General features: G+C 33.7%; 1 protein-coding gene across 1 annotated transcript; it reads right to left on the bottom strand.

Moving 5' to 3' along the window:
• Nucleotides 1–2,131: 2,131 nt before the first annotated feature.
• Nucleotides 2,132–19,061, bottom strand: LOC105436560. Its single transcript, XM_030986207.1, has 10 exons — nucleotides 18,651–19,061; nucleotides 16,770–16,887; nucleotides 14,987–15,186; nucleotides 14,181–14,343; nucleotides 13,647–13,885; nucleotides 12,773–12,871; nucleotides 5,113–5,248; nucleotides 4,399–4,515; nucleotides 3,086–3,217; nucleotides 2,132–2,321 (listed from the first exon to the last, which is right to left on the bottom strand). The coding sequence occupies exons 2-10, from the start codon at nucleotides 16,872–16,874 to the stop codon at nucleotides 2,208–2,210; spliced, it is 1,305 nt and encodes a 434-aa protein (XP_030842067.1). The 5' UTR covers nucleotides 16,875–16,887; nucleotides 18,651–19,061; the 3' UTR covers nucleotides 2,132–2,207.
• Nucleotides 19,062–21,039: the final 1,978 nt, after the last annotated feature.

Raw genomic sequence — 21,039 nt, 5'->3', positions numbered from 1 at the left:
AATACCTGGGAAAAGAAGAAGGAGAAAAGAAAAAGAAGAGGAGGAGGTGGAGAGGTGAGAAGCATTTTTAAAAAAAGAAGAGTAGCCTCATATTTATGTTCTCCCAGAGTTTTGCCTAATACAATGACGCAATACAAATGTAAGTGATAAAGTGACAAAGTTATCATTTTGATCTTTTAATCAATATATCAATACATCGCTTTTGGGGGTGTTTCATAAAGAGTTCGTAAAGTTACGCATGAATTTACAAACGACTTGTACATGTACATGTATATGAAGTGCCAGATAGGATGCCCCCAGTTTTTTCTGATATTTCCAATAACCTCAATTAAATTATGGCAAAAAATATACTTTGCATTAAAAATGGTTGTTATAATAAGAATGTTAATCTACATCTGCACAGTTCAACTTAATAAATAATAATCAATAATGATTGAGCATCCCATTTGGCTTTTCATATACAAGTCGTTCGTAAAGTCATGCGTAACTTTACGAACAGCTTTATGAAACACCCCCCAGGTCATACACTAATATATTACATATATTACATTCATATAAAACATAAGTTTACAAACTATAATTAAAAAAATACTGTATACAATAATACTTAGTATACCCTATAATAGTTTGCAATAACGCCAAAGTTATTTTGTGTAGTTCCTTCTTAAAAGGGATGAACATAATTTATTAAAATAGCATTTGTTATGAAATAATTTACATAAATATATACTGTACATACATAAATGGTCTGAAAGTCTGACAGTATTTGCCATTTCTATTCACATCAGCTGCAATACAAAGGCCTGAAAGAGAAAATTGCCATACAAAGGTTTGAAAGAGAAAACTTGCGATAAAACGGTTTGAAAGAGATAAGGTTTTTCTTCAAACACATATAATTTCAAGAAAAACAACATGTACAAATTACATTTCCAATTCTCGTTAAAAAAATATACATTGTGAAAACTTAAGGAATAATGATTGCATAGATTACAATCAGCATGTTTCACAGACTCGGGCACGAACTGTATTTTGAAATCTTGCACAAAAAGGCATATTGTAAATCAAAGTTCTTCCAAATCCTTAAGAAAAATTATCTGAATCATCAAGACTGAAAAACGACTCTTGATCCAGGCAATCAAATCATGAGTTTCTAGTTTTAAAACAAAACAAAAGAGCCTCGATCCATAACATAAATATGAAAGGAGCTATAGGCTGCTACTTGTGAGATTCAAATTGATGCTTATCCACTTAATAACTACATTTTGATGTGAATATGGATCCTGTGCTTAATCCACTCGACCACTTTACATGATTGGAACCGTTTTACCGTTATATTATATAGCCTCAGTGTTTCTCAGATTTCTTGTGAAATAAAAATAGGTAGGAAATCAGCACAAATATACACATCTTCACAAAATAATATTTTTAATACGTTTCTTAATTGGATATATACATATAAACATTCATATACAAGAATCGACTAAACAATATTCTGTTTAAAATATACATTTCTTAATTTGACATTTACATATAAACATTCATGGACAAGGACGATTTACAATAATTATGGATATTTACATCAAAACGTGCATATAATCATAGGAAACAATGAGATGCTTTTATACAGTAGCGATTAGAGACTTCGGTGGAAAGCGCTTTATGAGTAACGTTTTTATTTATTTATTTATATTATTTATAGTAGAAAGTACCGTTCTGAACATTTAGCTGCTTGAACACCTTTAAGCTTGAATATGAGGATTTTCATGCACCTCACTGCCCAAATATGGAATAAATAAAGTATTTCAAATTAATTGGGTCAGACAATTATCACAAGAGCACATGTCGTTGGCTTTCAACACACCAACACCTCTAACGGTGTGCCCCGGCCCCCCCCCCCCCCACTCCGAGAACGGACGGACCCCATGCGTGTTGCCAAAATGTCCTTTTCGTAACAAAAGAAAAAGGTCGACCCGTATTGACTTTACACACCGGACTTTTGCTGAAAAGGGGGGGGGGGGGGTGCTGAAAAAGGCTCGTATACAAAAGAAAAAGGTCGAGCCGTATTGACTTTACACACCGGACTTTTGCTGAAAAGGGGGGGGGGGGGGGTCGATTGGAACACGCATATGCGTACCCTAAATAACACTGAGTGGGAAGGGGGGGCCGGGCGGTGTGCCTTTGCCTTTGACTTGGACTGATGGGGTTCTTCATAGGTTTGTACTGCTTGATGAAGTTAGTTCCTTGAGGAACTCTGTTGGATGAACATGGAACACAATGATAGACATCTCCTCATCCAAGGCACTCTTGATCAGCTCAGTCACCTGGTAAAAGGAGAATAGACGAATCAATGTATGTCTGGCAAACGTTAAGCAACCAATTATATTTTCTGAGCCTATCAGTCAGTTTCAAATTATATTATATTTAAATTTCTTCATTTAATCCTCAAATTTTGTAAAAAGATAATAGACGAATCAATGTATGTCGGGTGAACCTTAAGCAATCAATTATTTTTCTCAACTTTTCAGTCGGTTTCAAATAATATTTAAATTTCTTTTATTTAATCCTAAAATTTGTTAGCACATGATTTCTTTTCAATTTTTGTTTGTAGTCAACGCAACATCATGCTTAACAGGAGAATATGTAAATATATGCAAAATAAACGTATACTATGTAGAGTAAATACCTGAGGTTAACATAAATGTAAGTGAATTAATCACAAAGAACAAGTTTTTAATTAAAGTGTCTTATCACTGTGTCTATTCCTTGATATCTGACTTTCCAAATTCATTAATTCATTTCAAATTTCTAAAAAAGCCTTTCTTCGTTGAAAAATATAAGACACCTTATCAAAAATGTTGATAGTTTGAAACCCTGTGTCTCTCAAACGGTTAAAGTGGAACCATTCAAAGAATTTCCATCACCTAGCTGAAGAGTGGCAAATGTAAATTAATGTCTTGCCTTAATTATATTATGGCCGCTCAGCTACGCAGCCGGGGTAAATATGATACTTAATATGCAGTATAATATATTCATATAGTAGCTGCGCTGTATGAATGGACCCACTAACATGTGTTAGGATTCTTACTTCCTGTGTGGTTGCAAAGAGCGAGACTGAGTGATCGTTGATGGCTGTTATTGATCTACTTGATCTTTCCCCTTTGAAGAATACCCAAGCTGGGTCACATGCCCTCCTGAATTCTCCCAGTGTGGATGTGATCTAATGGCAACAAAGTAAACAAAGTTACTCTAAAAATGAAGACAGAATGTGCATGACAAACAATAGGGTTTACACAGCTCTATGTTCTAAATCAGAATGATTTTTATTACGAAAAAGGGGGAATTTCCCTTATTCTCCAAAAAATTGTAAATTTAGTTGAACTTTTCCCTTTGAAGAATAACCAAGCTAATGAGAACAAAGTAAACAAAGTTACTCAAAATATGAAGACAGAATGTGCATGACAAACAACTGGGTATATTATGCACAGCTCTATGTTCTGAATCAGAATGATTTATATTACGAAAAAGGGGGAATTTCCCTTATTCTCCCATAATTTTTGAATTTAGTTGAGCTTTTCCCTTTGAAGAATAATTAAGCTGGGTCACAGGCCCTCCTGAATTCTCCCAGTGTGGATGTGATCTAATGGCAACAAAGTCAACAAAGTTACTCAAAAAGTGAAGACAGAATGTGCATGACAAACAATGGGGTATACACAGCTTAATGTTATGAATGAGAATAATTTTTATTGGGGGGGAATTTCCCTTATTCTCCAAAAAATTGTAAATTTAGTTGAACTTTTCCCTTTGAAGAATAACCAAGCTAATGAGAACAAAGTAAACAGAGTTACTCAAAATATGAAGACAGAATGTGCATGACAAACAACTGGGTATATATGCACAGCTCTACATTCTGAATCTGAATAATTTCTATTGCGAAAAAAGGGAATTTCCCTTATTCTCCCATATCACTAGGAACAATAATAATGTTAAAAAACATGTTGACCATCTTGACACATTTTATGACGTAGGCAGATGAACAGCGCAGAAATAAACGTTATAACCCTGCAAGTATGAACAATTTAATCGTGAGAGGACACATCAATTGGAGAAACAAATTCCAACCAACAAAGAAAAAAAAATCGTCAACTACTTCGATATGCGTGAAATTTCCAAATTTTCCCCACAGAAAATTGAAATGACGGGGGGGGGGGAGAGGAAGTGAACGGGAGGGGAGAGGAGAGGAAGTGAAGGGGAGGGGAGGGGAGAGGAAGGGGATGGGGAGGGGGAAGGGGAGGGAGGGGGAGAGGAGGGGAGGGAGGAGGAGGGGAGGAGGATGGAGAGTGGGGAGTGGTCAAAGCCCACACCCTGCTCTATTGATGCCCTAGCTGTATGTAGGCTTACCTTACTTCCTTCAAGACCTATCCCAAGTTGATGCAAACTCCTTACTTCTGGTCTAATCACACAGACATTGCCGTTTGGAAAACGTTCTAGCTGCACAAGGATCTTTGATTCGAGAGACTGTAATGCAAAATAGATTCAATCAGAATATTTTATGAATGATTTTGCACGCCTTTAAGCCTTTACTTGAAAAAATAACTAACTAAAAAATAATAAAAACTTTCTTTTCCTCTTCTTCTTGTTTAACTCAAGACCATCATTACCACCACCACCACCACTATCATCACCACCATAACCACCACCACTACCAATACCACGACCACCATCACCACCACCACCAGTCCACCACCATCTTCACTTATACCACATACCACCATCCTCATCATCGTTAATTTCATCATCATCATCCTACTTCTCCTCCGAATAATATAATAAATGTCATCATCTTGACCATCAACACCACCACCACCATCACTACCACCGAGTACCAGTACCACCACCACTACTACCATAATCATCACACAGCGTCTTCTCCTCCTCATCATCGTCATCATGATTCTTACCAGCTTCCCCTGCACTACCACCACCACCATCATCATAATCATCTCCATCATCATCACTCTTTTCCTCTTCCTTTTCTTTATCCTCCATTCATCTCCTTTTTGTCACCAGCCATCGAAACTTTCGCATCATATTTGAGATGAGCAATAGGCTTACCTGAGTCGGCTTCTCTTTCAGGCTTCGGATAAGATTCATAGTTTCTTGTGCCGTGCCGATGTTCTTGGAGTCCACTTGTTGTAAAATGTCTCCGATGTAGATGGCATGAGGGGTAGCAGCTCCAACATCACTGACACTATGTGGTAATGAAATGATAATGCCTTTAATAGTAGTTCGAGGAATTAGATGATGTGATGGTAGTGGTGATAACGACGATAAATCGTAATAAGGGACAAGGACTACAAATAAAAAGAACAGAAAAAGATGCGCAGTAAAAGCATTGAGAGCAGGAGGGAGAAGGATCAGGAGAGAGAGAAGGGAGGTTTGAAGAGGGGAAAGAGGAAGGGAGGGATGGAGAGAGAGAGAGAAAGAGAGAGAGAGAGATGAAGAACTAAACAATTTGAAATAAATGGACCATATATGATATTGATCCAGATGATAATTTTTTCACATCTAATAATCCCATTAAGTACTGGCTACCTGTTGATTTTAATGTGAACCAAGATTTAATTAATAACTATAAACAAAAATTTAGCATTCTCCACTTTAATTCTAGAAGTTTGAATAAAAATTTTAACGCTATTGATCAGTTTATTAGTCAACTTAACTTAAATTTTTCTATATATGGTTTTAGTGAAACCTGGATTCACGATAACACAATGTTATTATTTAATAGGGATGGTTACACATTTTATCATAATGACAGACGAGGTAGGAGAGGTGGAGGGGTTGCACTCCTGGTTAATGAATTATTTGATGCTAAAGTTCGAGATGATATTTATTTACCTGAAACTCTCTGTGAATATCTTTTTATTGAAATCATATTGGATAATTGTAAAAACATAATTGTTGGTATAATTTACAGAGACCTTAATAAACCCATTTGTGATTTCAATGAGAATATGAATGCTTGTCTTGAAAAAATATCTTTAGAAAAAAAATCAGTTTATATAATGGGAGATTATAACATTGATCTACTTAAATATAATTCGCTTCAATGCATTGATGATTTTGTAAATATTATGTATAACAACTCATTTCGCCCATTAATTGACAAACCTACAAGAATTTGTAAGAAGTCTGTCACTTTAATCGATAATATCTTGACAAATGTAGTCACTAAAGACATTCACTCTGGTATTTTCTATAGTGATATAACGGACCATCTACCTATTTTCCAAATAACCAACCTCTCTATTAGTCCTTGTCATAGACCATCGTCATTTTTCCACATAAGGAAAACGGATCCTCTAAGTTTAAGTTCATTTCAGAGAGATTTATCTGTTTTAGAATGGAATGAAGTATTTTTTTCTTGTGATGTAGATGAGGCCTATAATTCATTTTTAAACATATTTAAAACTGTGTATGATCATAACTTTGTTGTTCGTAAAGTGAAGAAAAGAAAACTGCCACGAAAACCTTGGATAACCCCTTCACTGTTAAAAAAGATTAATAAAAAGTATAGATTATATAAAACATTTTGTAAGAAAAGAAACGACAGCAATGAATGTAAATATAAAAAAATTAGAAATAAATTAAACTCAATCCTGCAGTCTGTAAGAAAAAAATATTTTTGTGATTTATTACAGAAGAATAGGAATAATATGTCTAAAACTTGGGAAGTTATTAATGATTTATTAGGAAAGAGAAGAAAATGCCAATTTCCTAATTATTTTCTTAAAGATAAGGACAAGTTAACTGATCGTCAATTGATTGTGAATGAATTTAATTCTTATTTTTCTAGTATTGCTACAAAACTAAAATCTCAACATATTCAGAAACCGAAATGCAATTTTAGTTCATTTTTACGAGATCCTTGTAGCAAATCAATATTTTTTCATCCTACCAATGTAACAGAAGTTTTGAATATTGTCAAATTGCTCAATTCAACCAAGAGCACAGATTTTGAAGGAATAAGTCAGTTCATTATAAAACATGTTATACATTTCATTGTCAAACCTATTGTTTTTATATGTAATCTTTCCTTCTTGTCAGGAAGAGTTCCCAAGAATTTTAAAGTAGGAAAAATCATACCCATATTTAAAAAAGGTGATCCCCACATATTCTCTAACTATCGACCAATAACATTACTTCCCTGTTTTTCTAAGATACTGGAGAAATTAATTTATAATAGGCTCTTTAATCATATTAATAAAAATAATCTTCTGACTGTTTCTCAATATGGTTTTAGAAAAAACTCATCATGTGGACATGCTCTAATTGACCTTCATGATTACATACTCAATAAATTAGATAATAAATTGCATACATTAGGCTTGTTTCTTGATTTGTCGAAAGCTTTCGATGTTATTAACCATGATATTCTCCTCACTAAATTAAAACATTTTGGTATACGCGGTATTGCTTGGGAATGGTTCAGGGACTATTTAAGTGATCGTATTCAATTCACATCATACAACAGCTTTATTTCTGACAGAGAGAGGATCCAGTATGGAGTCCCACAGGGCTCCATGCTGGGTCCTCTCCTATTTTTAATTTACATAAATGACCTTAGTTCTGCTTCATCTTTTTTTCATTTTGTCTTATTTGCTGACGACACAAACCTGATTGCATCTCATAATGATTTTGATAAATTAATGTCAGAAGTAAATAAAGAATTAGAAAAGGTTGTTGAATGGTTTAATGCTAATGAATTGATTATAAATTATGACAAAACAAGTGTACTTTATTTCCATAATAAAACTAATCCTTGCAATATTAATGATGTACAAATATTTATAAACAATATAAATTTAAACGTGTCCTCTTCTGTTAAATTTCTTGGTATCCTTTTGGATGATACTTTATCTTTTCAGGATCATCGATTGTATATAACTAACAAAATATCTAAAAACATTGGTGTTCTTTGTAAATTACGTGTATTTCTGCCTGAAAAAGTATTGTTTATGTTGTATAATTGTTTAATTTTGCCTTACTTACATTACTGTAATATCACCTGGGCCGGTGTGGGAACAACTAAACTAGAACCTCTCCATAAACTTCAAAAGAAAGCTTTAAGAATTTGTACAAACTCCCATTATCAAGCTCATTCACGTCCCCTGTTTTTTCGCTTAAGAACACTCAATATTTATGATATACATAAAATTCAAAGTGCTATTATGATGTATAATGTTTATAATAATTATGTACCTAAAAGAGTTTGTCAAATGTTTATCCTTAATAAATCTGTTCATTCGTATAATACTCGTTCCTGTATCAAATATCATTATCCAAAGGTCTCTACCCAGTTAATGCTTTACTCTTTTAGACATAATGGTCCCCGGATTTGGAATGATTTAACTGATAAGCTAACATTATGCACAACTATATCATCCTTTAAAGTTCTATTGAAGAGACAGTTGGTCTCTTCTTATTTCCCTTAACTCTTTCTTTTTCTTGCAATGTACCATGCATGTGTGTGCGTGTGTGTGTGTGTGTGTGTATCTATAATGTGTAGTATATTATTTATATATTGTTATTATTGTCGTAACGTATACAACCATGTAATCTCGTTATTTATTATTTATGTCAGGGGACTATTTTACTTACAAGTTTTTCAAACTTCCTTTTTAGTCTCCAATTTCTTAATTCCAATATTATAAGATTATGATTGTTTCATGTTACTTTTGTATATATATTATGTTATGGTTTTATGATTGAAATAAATGAACTGAACTGAACTGAACTGATATTACTGTTAAGTTTTTGAATAATGATACTTCGAAAGTTGTTTACATATAATAATTAGCTGACGATGCTGTCCTTTTGCTTAATTGTGTTGAATCCGCAAACAGTTTACTTAAAGAAGTAAAACGATTTAGACACTATGTTTTAAATGTTATATGTTATATGTTCTTTGTTATTTTGTTATTTTGTTATTATATAAATTGGAAAAAATGCAGAAATCAAATCAAATCAAATCAAATCAAAAAGCATAACAATGTCAACTCGATTAGTATTCTTAAAAGGCTTAAAATGGAAAGATGATTCAGTCAAGTATTTGGGCATTTACCTCAGTAAGGATAAAAAGGAATCGTATCGACTGAACTGGAATATGAAATTTGAAAAAGTAAAATCAACCAGGAATGTTTGAGAAAAGAGAAATTTTAACTATTTATCGTAAAGTTGTTAATAATTTCACAATTTGTGTATATCGCTTCAGTAGTATAGATTCCTCCGAAACTGCTTGTGCTTGATTTATAATTTTCTTGGAAGTCGAAAAGAAATAAAGTCAAAGGTCGGACTAAATAAATACAGCTGAAAATACAGGCCTAGGTATAGTAGATTTACATTCCAAAGTTCAATCCCTGCATTTGACATGGTTAACAATTTAAATATTGGTAAATAGCCATGATGCACCTTGGAAATACATGTTTATATATTGGATTGAACAAATATGTCCGTTGTCTTTAATATTAAAAACAAATTGTTCTCGTAAAGATATGTTGATACTATTGTCCAAAACACAATATGCCTGATTTTTATGTTAAATTTGCTTGCATCATGGAGTGAACTTACACATGTAAATATGATGAATTTTAAAATGTAAAAATGTTCGAAATTAAGTATCATGGTAAAATACTAGTAATATAAAACTTGACAATTAGACAACATATTTCAAAAATTGGTTAACCAAGTGGATTTTTATAATTAAAGATATTATAGAAAATGGACATTCTCGAAATCGTACTTGGTTCGAAATCAATTTTTGTTTGACTTCATGTATTCGAAGCTAAAGAAACGATTATGGTAATGACATTATTGAAATCAGAACAGGTGATGCTATTAGATTGTCAACAATGAAATCAAAACATTTGTATAGCTTATTGTGTAAATTTTGATTGGAAAAAGATATTTAAATCTAAATTCAAAGTTATAAAACAACAGTAAAGTGAAATAATTCTCTTTCAAAGCAGTTCACTTTATACTACCCTTCAGATATCATTTATGTAAATGGAAAGTTGTAAGTTAAAGTGCTTTTTTTGTGAAATAACAGAATCGTTTGTTCATGTTTTGTTAGAATGCCCCCAAAGTAACATTATTCTGGAAACGCATCGTTGCATTTATTCACTGTAACAATGTAACTTTAAACAATCACTGATATTAATTGAAAAAAAAAACATTTGATTCTAATTATTCAATACAAAAGATATGAATATAGTCATTACATACGCACAATACGCAATATATATAAAATGTATATGTTAAATTACTTTCAAGGGAAAACGTACAATAGCTTTTTGATATGGCACATTTTTAAAAACAAACTGCATTAAGAGAAAATCACATTATTACATGCTCCTCAACGTTTTACTCCGGGACTTTCACAGATCATAATATTTTTTTCCTTTTCTTTTTCTTTAATTTAAAGTGAATGATTATGAATTACTAGATCCCATATTTAAAATAAAAAAGCCGAATAATAATTACAGCTGCAGATGTGGAGTCGAACCTATACATTTATTAATGTTATTATTGCTTTTGAACGTGTTTACATTCATTTTTATAAATCCTTTTAATGTTGTAAATGTAGTTGAATTGTAAAGTATTGAATAAATTACTTCTGAAGAGCAAACAAAAAATCCATGCAGTTCAGGAAATTCAATCGTGTTTCACTTGCTTTGACACATCCATCAATGTTTTTTTTTTAAATGTCTTATCAATCTGTCTCTTGGTCCATAAAAAATGAAAATTAATTGTCGTGGGAAAAACGTGGAATCCCGACAAAGAACCCGTTCCTGACCCAGATTGATGCGGTTGCAGTGAATGTTTTAAATATATATACATAACTGTAGTTCGTGCAGGCATGCATGTTTTTGAATAGTATAATCAGAAGGAACTGTTGAAGAAAAAACATGACAACATGGGGGAACCCCGATACAAAGCTATAGAGCTGATAAAGAACCCGTACCCGGCCCGTACCTGACCCAGATGATTGTACGCAGTTGCACTTATTGCTTTAAATTAAACAATGTAGTTTATAAATGTATACAGGTTGCTGAATGGTATCTCTCCCCCCCCCCCTCTCTCTCTCTCTCTCTCTCTCTCTCTCTCTCTCTCTCTCTCTTTGTCTCTCTCTCTCTCTCTCTTTGTCTCCGCCTCTTTGTATCTTACTCTTCGTCTCTCTCTCTCTCATTTTCTTTCTCTGATGTTTCATACCTTCTATTAAATTGTTTTTCTATCTGTTTCTCTGTCTCTCTCTGTTTCTCTCTCTCTCTGTCTCTCTCTCTCTCTCTCTCTTTCCCCCGCTTTCTCTCTTTCTCTCTCTCTCTCTCTCTCTCTCTCTCTCTCTATTCATATATATCATTACTTGGACCGCAATGCTGCGTGTATGACCGTATAGGTCCGTGCTTATCTGGTTCACCTTTTGTTAACCATATTAGGGGATAAATTGCATGCACGCTGAATAATTTGTGTTGCAATTCGGTAACAGCTATTATAGGGGGTTCCCCCTTCCGCGCCCAATGGCTGTTTATGCACAAACAAACATCTATTCAAACTAAAAAGTAGTACACTGATACTGATGACAATCAATACAACCACGGACCTAACACAGACTGCATACATGTACGTGACTTGTGCAAATATTCATAACAACTTCACAATGCACAATCAAATGCAAAAGAAACACAAAATGTTATACTTCTAAACATATTAAACACAGAAATGTCAGCCTATAAGAGCTAACCAAATAACAATTATTAAAAGAAGGAACATTAAACATGTATTCGTCTTTTTTAAAATTTCTTTTCTGCATACCCAATTAAGTGTACACGAAGTTCATGAAGAAAAAGAATAGAAGGTTTTAAGATAATTATGGATGAGATGCCGTGTGTTAAACAAGAAAACACCACACCCTTTTAAAAAAATGACTGTCAAAATAAAAAGATATATCTTATTTGGTTTGATGTCTACGCTATTGGTCTTCGAAGTCAATTAATACGTCTGAGTAATTACACAAACACCGAAAAGAACACGTTCACACGATGAACAAAATAAGCATCTAAATACAAAGAGCAAAACAGTACTGGCTTTCCAAATAAACATAATAACATAACTACAATCATGCTTGCTATAAGATCCACTTAAATAAAGGAAATTAATGCATTTCTTACCACATAGTAAGCAGTTTATCTGAGTTTATGTTGGAATAAATGCGGAAAATCAATATAATAGATTTATATGAAATAACTATTTTTTGTCATATCTTGATTTCTTTGGACAACATCGAAATTGAAACCGAAACGTCATGTCTGAACTGTCATCAATATTATTACGGTAGAGCTGTACAAATATTTATTCTGTCAGATTGTGGTGGGTGTATAGGAGCCATGTTTGATGACGTTTTCTATCAAAAGCAATAAGATCGAACTTAAGAGAATAGAAAAACAAGTCATGCACAACTTATCGAATTATTCGATCATGATTTAAACCGAAGTATGAATAAATGAGGAAAGTGCTTTATTGGTCATTAGTTATCATTTTATGTGTACAATATAGTTTAATTCTAAATAAAAAACGTTCTTCATGAAGTGAGCCATAAATTTTGGTAACGTATTGGGGATAATATTGTTTTCATGGTATTTAAAATATTGTTTCGAATTTTTCAAAGTGCAGCACATTATTATACAAAATATTTCGTAATTTAGTAAACACTTACCAGACACGTCCCGCATAGTCAGACAGAGTGAGTCCTTGTAATTCATCGATGGAAACTTCATGGTCCACGGATTTCTTCCCTCGTTCCTCTAGCAACAATCTGCAGCAAATAAAAGGCAATGATAATTAAAAAGAATTATGAAATTTATCACCATTTAATGATTAAACATTATGATAATGGTGGGTGTATCCAGTTTAAAGCAAAGCCGGCGTAAAATCATAGCCCTCATCAGGGGCGTACGCAGGGGGGGGGGGGGGTGTTATGGGGGTTCAAACACCCCCCTTTGGTATTTTAATGTATGTAAACCCCCCCTAAAAAAACCTAAAACCCCCCCCCCCCCCCCCTTTGGTTTTATTTTTTTTATTATTTTTCGGCCGGCGCGATTTTCAAATTTTCGGGAGCAAAATATTTTAAAACCCCCCCCCCCCTTGAAAAAATCCTGCGTACGCCCCTGGCCCTCATTGTATGAAGATCCCCGGCATCCCCCCCCCCCCCCCACCTCCAGAAAAAAAAAAGATCAATATAATTTATATTGGGGCTTCATGACAACGAAGGGCTGCCCAGATAGCAGATTCTTCCAACAGGATATTTATTGTTTTCTTTCGGTTTTGGAGCAAAATACAAACAAACTAAAAAACAAATATATAAATAAATGAACAAATGAATAAAAATGAATTTATTAATAAATTGAAAATAATAATAATAATAAATGAATAATTAACTACCAGGACCATAATGCCTGTACATGTATATTATGAATGATGATCATCCGTATTGTTTCATATTTTGCATTTGCAATAGATTTATCCTACGTATGCAGTTACTGATCAAGAGATATTGAAAAATGACAAGATGAAATAATTAACCAACGTACGTAAGTTTGTTCTCCCTTGTGAAAGGCTCATCTTCTCCAACAGACTTCAAACTACTGAACGGCGATAACTCCTCCGAACCCGTCATCGACACGTTGTCGATGTCGGAGCTCGCTCTGTCCCGTGTATCCTCATCCAATGAGGACTGACTATCCGTGGTCGTGGCGGTGAATCGTGCTTCGACGTCGGTTTCGTCCTCCGATGGTTGACGAAGGACATTTTCCGCCGGAATTTCAAGTATCTAGGCAAGGAAAAATGATCTTTCGTTTTCAGTAAATGTAGGTTTTTATATATTTTTTTTTTGTGTGTGTGTTTTTTATGTTTCTTTAATTATAACTGTTATTTTTGTTTTTTAATCGTCAATCCCCAGATAGGACAGAGCACTTTTTCCATACATTGCAGATTATTGTGAAACTTAAATTTAATTCCGCCCAACGAAAATAATAAAGTAATACAGCAGTGGTTTGATAAGGAGCTTGGTACAATAAACATTTTGGATTTTTTTTTTTTTTTTTTTTTTTTTTTTTTAAACTTACCGTGTTTATGGGTTTCTTGGTTGGCTGAAATGTCGATATGGCTCTCTTAGTTTTGTTGGTTGAAGGTCTACGCATCAAACTCGCTGATTTGCTTCTATCACGGAATGGGGTTTCCAATCCCATCATTATACGGAGAGCACTCTCCCACTCATCCATGCATTCACTGTGTATGAAATAGATAAATTATACTTAAAACACTGCCAAACAACATTTCCAAGTTAAATGGTAAGCCTAAATGTATTGCGAGGAAGAAAACGCACATCTAATACGAGTAAGAAGAAACAAGAACAAGAAGAACAAGAAGAAGAACAAGAAGAAGAGAGGAGAACAAGAAAAAGAAGAAGAAAAAAAGAGGAAGAAAAAGAAGGAAAAGAAAAAAAAGAAAACTATAATACGTTTAAAGACTCACACAAAATGTATCCTTAAATAATAACACTATCTATTACTCATTTTTTGAATTAAATCGATACAGTCTGGTTTACTGAAGTATAAGTGTAACTAAAGGTTTTCGGAATATGTTCTCCAAAACATTATACATAAACGTGGCTTCATATTGTTTCGTATAATTGCAGGAGGTATTAAACATGCATTTTCATTGAGGTCTTACAAACCACCCTTTAATGGGTTCATAATTTTCCCAATGAAAAAGTTTTATTCTCGACAGGTTGACATGCATTTTCGTGATACAATTGAAATAAATAAATATGGATTGAGATAATTTTGCAGGGGAAAACAAAAATTGGAAAGTTACAATATTGTGATATAATAATATGTCATGACTATATATTTCAAAAAACTGAATCTACCTTGAATCGTTGAAATCAAGTAGCATGTACATAGGTGCAACCTTAGGTCCATATTCCACGCAGAGATATTTCTTGTCGGGCTCTGAAATCCTGGTGATTTCACGAGGTTTATACCTCATAAATTCCTCTCCTTTCGCTGAATATAGGCAGAGGAGACTCTTCTCAGAAGATGATGTTCTAAAATAACTCTTCCTCTTTATCTAAATAAGAAGTTGAGAAAAATACCATATTGGAAATGAATAAATCTGTGTATATATGATACGAAAAATACGGACAGAATCACACGAATTGATACAAAACGAGGTATAATTATTCTTCAGTCTTTATAAGCTCCTGCTGTATTGTTCACAAATCTTATTAACAATCTGCATGAAATTATAAGTTTATTTTGTTCAATTCATAACATAAAGGTTTCATTTTCATGTTTATTTATGTAAAATGTTTTACTTTGTTGTAAATATGATATTATTAGTCTTCGGATTACATTCATTTTTTGAATTTAACTGTTTGTATCAATAAAACCCAAATTTAACTGAATCGTTGTCATCTTTGCTATGCTTATTCTGTAAATGATTACCCAATTCAAAACTTTCAAAATGCTGGTCGGACAGGCATGAGATAACCTCATCTAGGTATTTTACTTATCTTTCGAGTTTTATAACGTATAATGTCTCGATAAATACTTTCTGTCGACGTTGCAAAATATACAATACTAAATATTACATTAACAATAAGCCTTATCATGCTAGTATTATAACTCATAAACAGATTGATGTTATAGAAAGTATACAAAAAAAGAGCATGTAAGATAATATTAGGATCAAATTATATTCCATTTGACAATGCTCTTGAAAGACTGAAATTGCCAACCCTTGTGACTTGATGAGAAAAACTCACCAAAGTTCTGGCTATTGCACTAGGAACGAATGTATTGTGCAACTCATGGTTACCTCACAGAAAACCAACAAATACAATTTACGAAGCGTCAATAAGTATCAAGGATTTTCTTGTAAAACTAAGCGATTCCAGAACAGTGCTCTTTCCAATCTCACACGTATGTTAAACTTTCACTTAATGCAAATCCAAGCTTATAATTGCCTTGAGAACTGTGCAATATTATTATACTTTTAACAGTGGGGCAATATCAGTCAGTCATTTTAAATTCCGTATATATTTTACTACCTACCAAAATTTAAATTATGCTGGTACACATTATATTCATTCCATTTTTCCTGATCTCATGTTGCTATTTTATACTTGCATTGTATTTTACCTGCACTGTCAAAGCATGCAGAATTCAGTGTATGACTGCCATTCATGTCTTTAATAAACCTTGATTGAATTGAATGTTTACACAGCCTTTAAATCTGCCAATAGATATTATCATGATGATATAAAACATGAAGGGAAAAAACGAAAAGTACTGAACGGTTTTGGGAGTCAAATTGTTTTCCTTCATTATCATACAGGCAATCTCGACATAAAACCTAAAGCAACCAGATTTTTAATTTTAACACGGATCCGGCATTAAAATAATAATAATAATAATAATAATAGTAGTAAAAATAATAATGATAGTAATAATAATAATAATTATGATAATAACAGTGCTTATCGTTTTCAAAATCTACTTTGAAAAATCAATATGTCAAACAATAAGCATAGAATAATGACTTCTTTATAATTCAAACAAAATTGAAAAAAACATGCAAGATGAATTGGTTGAATAAATTAATATACCAACTGCTTTATTTCTTAAAATGTGCATGGAGGGTAAATTTACCTTGCTTTGTACATCCTGGATGTCTGATGTAAAGTAAGAAAACTCGGCCTCTTTCGTCGCATCAGTAGGCCTATACATCAGAGTAAAATCATCGGGATCCATCATCTTAGAATCGCTCCTGTTTATTAATAATTATTGTTATCATTATTATCATTTTGTTTGGTTTTTAATAAAATACATAAGAAATAAGGAAACGGACAATTGAGCAAGTTTCGATAAAAGATAACACGACCATTGGAACATAAGAGACAGAACAGATCCTCCCTCTCTCTCACATGGTGCACCCGCAAACCTACTGTATATTATATATCTTGTTTTCTTAAAGGGTTGTTTCCTTTTTCGCCACTGCCTTCCTCACTTTTTTTAATCCACCTCATGTATTGTCATATATTATTTTTCTGTATATATATGTATTTTTATCGTTTGATCTCTTGAGGAGAAATATATGAAACTGAAAAACTGAAACTGAAACTGATGATTAACCTAATAACTGTGACAAAAAGCCTGTCCCAGTACTAGTGTTTGTAAACATAAATTACTTTTGACAAAATCATTCAATTTAAAAATGACAACCTTACGTTATCACAAATATTGGTACAAAAAACAAATCTCCCATCAATTAATTCTTAATTAGGGAAAGAAAATAAAAGAAGGGAGAAACAAAGGACTCTGAACAGGAAGAAATAAAGGAATATAGAGTCCTACTGTGGAACATAGAATGAAACAAAACGAGAGAAATCTGAATTTCGAAGAGAACATCACATTTCTAGAAAGTTGATTATCTGCCCTTTCATATGACACCTTAATCAGGAAAAATCCGCCAGGAATAACAAAGTTCTGTTTGTTTAAAGTAAATCTTGCATTTCCATAATTTGATTAAACGAATTTGTTTTCACTAGCTGCCTGTCGTAGCAACAAATGGAGTTGACAAAAGAATTCATTTCCTTGACGATCAGCCATGCACAAAGAAGTCGAAAGACTTCATGCATGGCTAATTATGATGATAATGATAATAGTACTGAATATTGTAATGATAATAGTACTGATATAACTATGATACCACTTTTCCAGGATCATTGACTGTTATATATTCTATGAATAATTATTATAGAGTATATAATTATTGGCAACTTAGGTATTCATGGATGAGAGATGGTGTTTTGTTTGAATTGGGTGTTATGCATTTTTTGTTAATGTAATGTTATGGACAATAACGGATATATGACGTTAAATGGAGCTTGGAGGCCCCGTGTAGAGGAGAGTCGATCACCACCTTTGATATTCGTATAAGAGTATATATAGGCACACCCCCAATCAGTTATACCGGGAGGAGAGACCCGAGGGTTACAGTGATTCAGATCGCTTTTCGACTCCCAGGCGCAGGTGACGTCAAATACTTAATAATAAGAAGAAGAAGAAAAATAATAATAATAATGATACACCTCTGGGCTCTGGCCTATAAACACCATGATAATAACTTGCACTGTATTATTTCTTGCAATGCCAATGGTCCCTGCCGACTACAACTTCTGAACAACTTCTGTAACTATTCTATTGTTTCACATTTTAAGCATTATCAATTCGCACTAAAAGAATAAGATATAGCCCAGTATTATCAGTTATTGATCATCCTAATTTGAAGAGTTGAAATAACATTTTACTACTTTGTAAAATCACAGGCTGGTATCAATTGATTCTAATGCAGCGACTTAGATTAGAAGTCAGATCAGAGATAATTATTTGAGGAAAAGAGGGAAAAAATACAAATGCAAATGTAGAATAATGCTGCTTCTAAAGTAAAGTAGTCTATAACAACATTGTTGAAGGAAGGACATATCATAGCAGTATCAAACAGAAAAAGAGAGGGAAAAAAATACTCACCTATCTCGACTTTGACAATCAATATGGCTTGATAAAAACAAAACCCTCAGCTCCCGCGTAAATGGTTACAAAAAGGCTGGTGCATGTATTCCACAACAACAAGAAATGAGTCACTATTAAACGTCCCAGACAGTACTGTTCTGTGTTCATCAAACCATAACACATTTTGTTGAAATTCATGAAAATATATCCTTTTCGAAGTTTTAGCCGTTGTATCTGTATCCATTTAAATGCAAGTCTGTATATTGATGAACTCCATGAAAACTACTACATTATGTCAAATGCATAATATTGGTATATAGTTTGCAGGCAGCGACTTTGGCTAGCGACGTGTGTTATAACTTGAGCGGCGACGTACGGGTACAATAGGTCGTCAACGGAGAGAAAACTCGCGCACAGTGATGGGAGCAGCGCACAGTGATGGGAGCAGCGCACAGTAGCCGATATACTTTGGATTGTCTAGTAGTCTGCACGGAGATATACTCCTTGGTCTATGACGTCAATGGCGGGGCCAACTTTCTGTGGCGAGTAGAGTAGGAGCTAGGGAGGGGGAGGGGGTAATCTAATATTTTTTTTAAAAGTAAAACAAAATACAAGAAACAAACAGTAAACAAAGTTGAACAAATATATTTTTTTTTAAACAATCGAAAAATTATAGTCATCACATTTCTTTATTTTTTCTTTTACTTCAAAATTAATTCTCCTCACCCCTAACAAGATATCAAAGAATTGTTTCCACATTGGCAGGTGCTTCTTGGGTCTAATTTTCCGCCTGGGTCAAACATGGGAGGGGGCATATTCCTTGTTTTACTACAACTATGTCATGTAGGCCTTCATATAAAATATATCAGATTCTGTTTGGTGGGGGAGGGGAGCATCCCCTGAAACCCCTGAACATAACAATTCTATGTAGATCTGAATTATCAACTCTTGAATCCGGTTCATTACATTTTTTCCCCTCTTTTTTCATTAATTCGTTTCCTCTAGAATGACACATTATCATGATACGTCAGTTTCGCGGAAGGCCAAGGTCTGTGTTTGTCCCAGCACTACGTACGTACTGGAGTGCCGGTATATAGGTTTCGAAATCACACTATACAAATAGCATTCGGCCCTGACTCAAATATTGTCAAAGATGCTTATGAATTGTTATCATCTGAGTTTAGAGACAGCAATGGAATGTATTCTCATCTGAGAAGAAGAATAGAGAAAATCAGTGTTCAATGAGTAATCATTCTAAATGAAAAGGGATATTTCCAAAAGAAGATTGCGCAAGTTTTTTAATCAGTGGAGAGAGAAAGAGGAGGGATGGACGTTTCCCCTAGATAAAGCAAATGACACATGGTATCATGATACTTTAGTTTCGCGGAAAGCCAAGGTCTGTGTTTGTCTATACCAACACTACGTACGTAGGTTTTAAAATCATGCTTTTGAATTTATTATCATCTGAGCTTAGAGTCAGCAATGGAATGCATTCTCATCTGAGAAGAATAGAGAAAATCAGTGATCAATGAGTAATCATTCTAAATAAAAAGGGATATTTCCAAAAGAAGATTGCGCAAGTTTTTTAATCAGTGGAGAGAGAAAGAGGAGGGATGGACGTTTCCCCTAGATAAAGCAAATGACACATGGTATCATGATACTTTAGTTTCGCGGAAAGCCAAGGTCTGTGTTTGTCTATACCAACACTACCGTACGTATGTAGGTTTTAAAATCATGCTTTTGAATTTATTATCATCTGAGTTTAGAGTCAGCAGTGTAACGCATTCTCTGAGAAGAAGAATCGAGAAAATCAGTCTTCAATGAGGAATCATTTTAAAGATAAAAAGGGATATTTTCAAAAGAAGATTGCGCAATTTTGTTAATCAGTGGAGAGAGAAAGAGGAGGGATGGACGGAAGGACGGAGGGACACAGAGATAGAGAGAGAAAGGGAGAGAGATAGATATATATATATATATATAGAGAGAGAGAGAGAGAGAGAGAGAGAGAGAGAGAGAGAGAGAGAGAGAGAGAGAGAGAGAGACGGGACAGACAGATGAACAAAAATGAGATTTGCTATTGCGAAATCAACGAAATCATATATAGGGATTTTTGTTAATGACTGTTCTTTATCTAGGTTGAGATGGGGCATATATTCTTCCGATCTAATCGTTTTGCAAATGGTTCCAAATTGACCAAAGTGGTTTCTGGTTATACCACATGAATAATGGGTACGGTGGATGGGAGCAAATACATGTATATAAATTGTTTTTCCTGTATACAAATTCTATAATGATTTGAACAATAAATAGAGCATGATGGGAATATACTAAGGAATAAAGGATGAAATGGTGAGAGTCTTTCGCAGGTTTAGAATAGTTATTGGACTCTGTCAATATTTCTGAAGAT

This window comes from Strongylocentrotus purpuratus, unplaced genomic scaffold (assembly GCF_000002235.5).
Source record: "Strongylocentrotus purpuratus isolate Spur 01 unplaced genomic scaffold, Spur_5.0 spur5_scaffold_15, whole genome shotgun sequence".
NCBI classification, from domain to species: Eukaryota; Metazoa; Echinodermata; class Echinoidea; order Camarodonta; family Strongylocentrotidae; genus Strongylocentrotus; species Strongylocentrotus purpuratus.
This window is presented reverse-complemented; position numbering and strand designations above follow the sequence as displayed.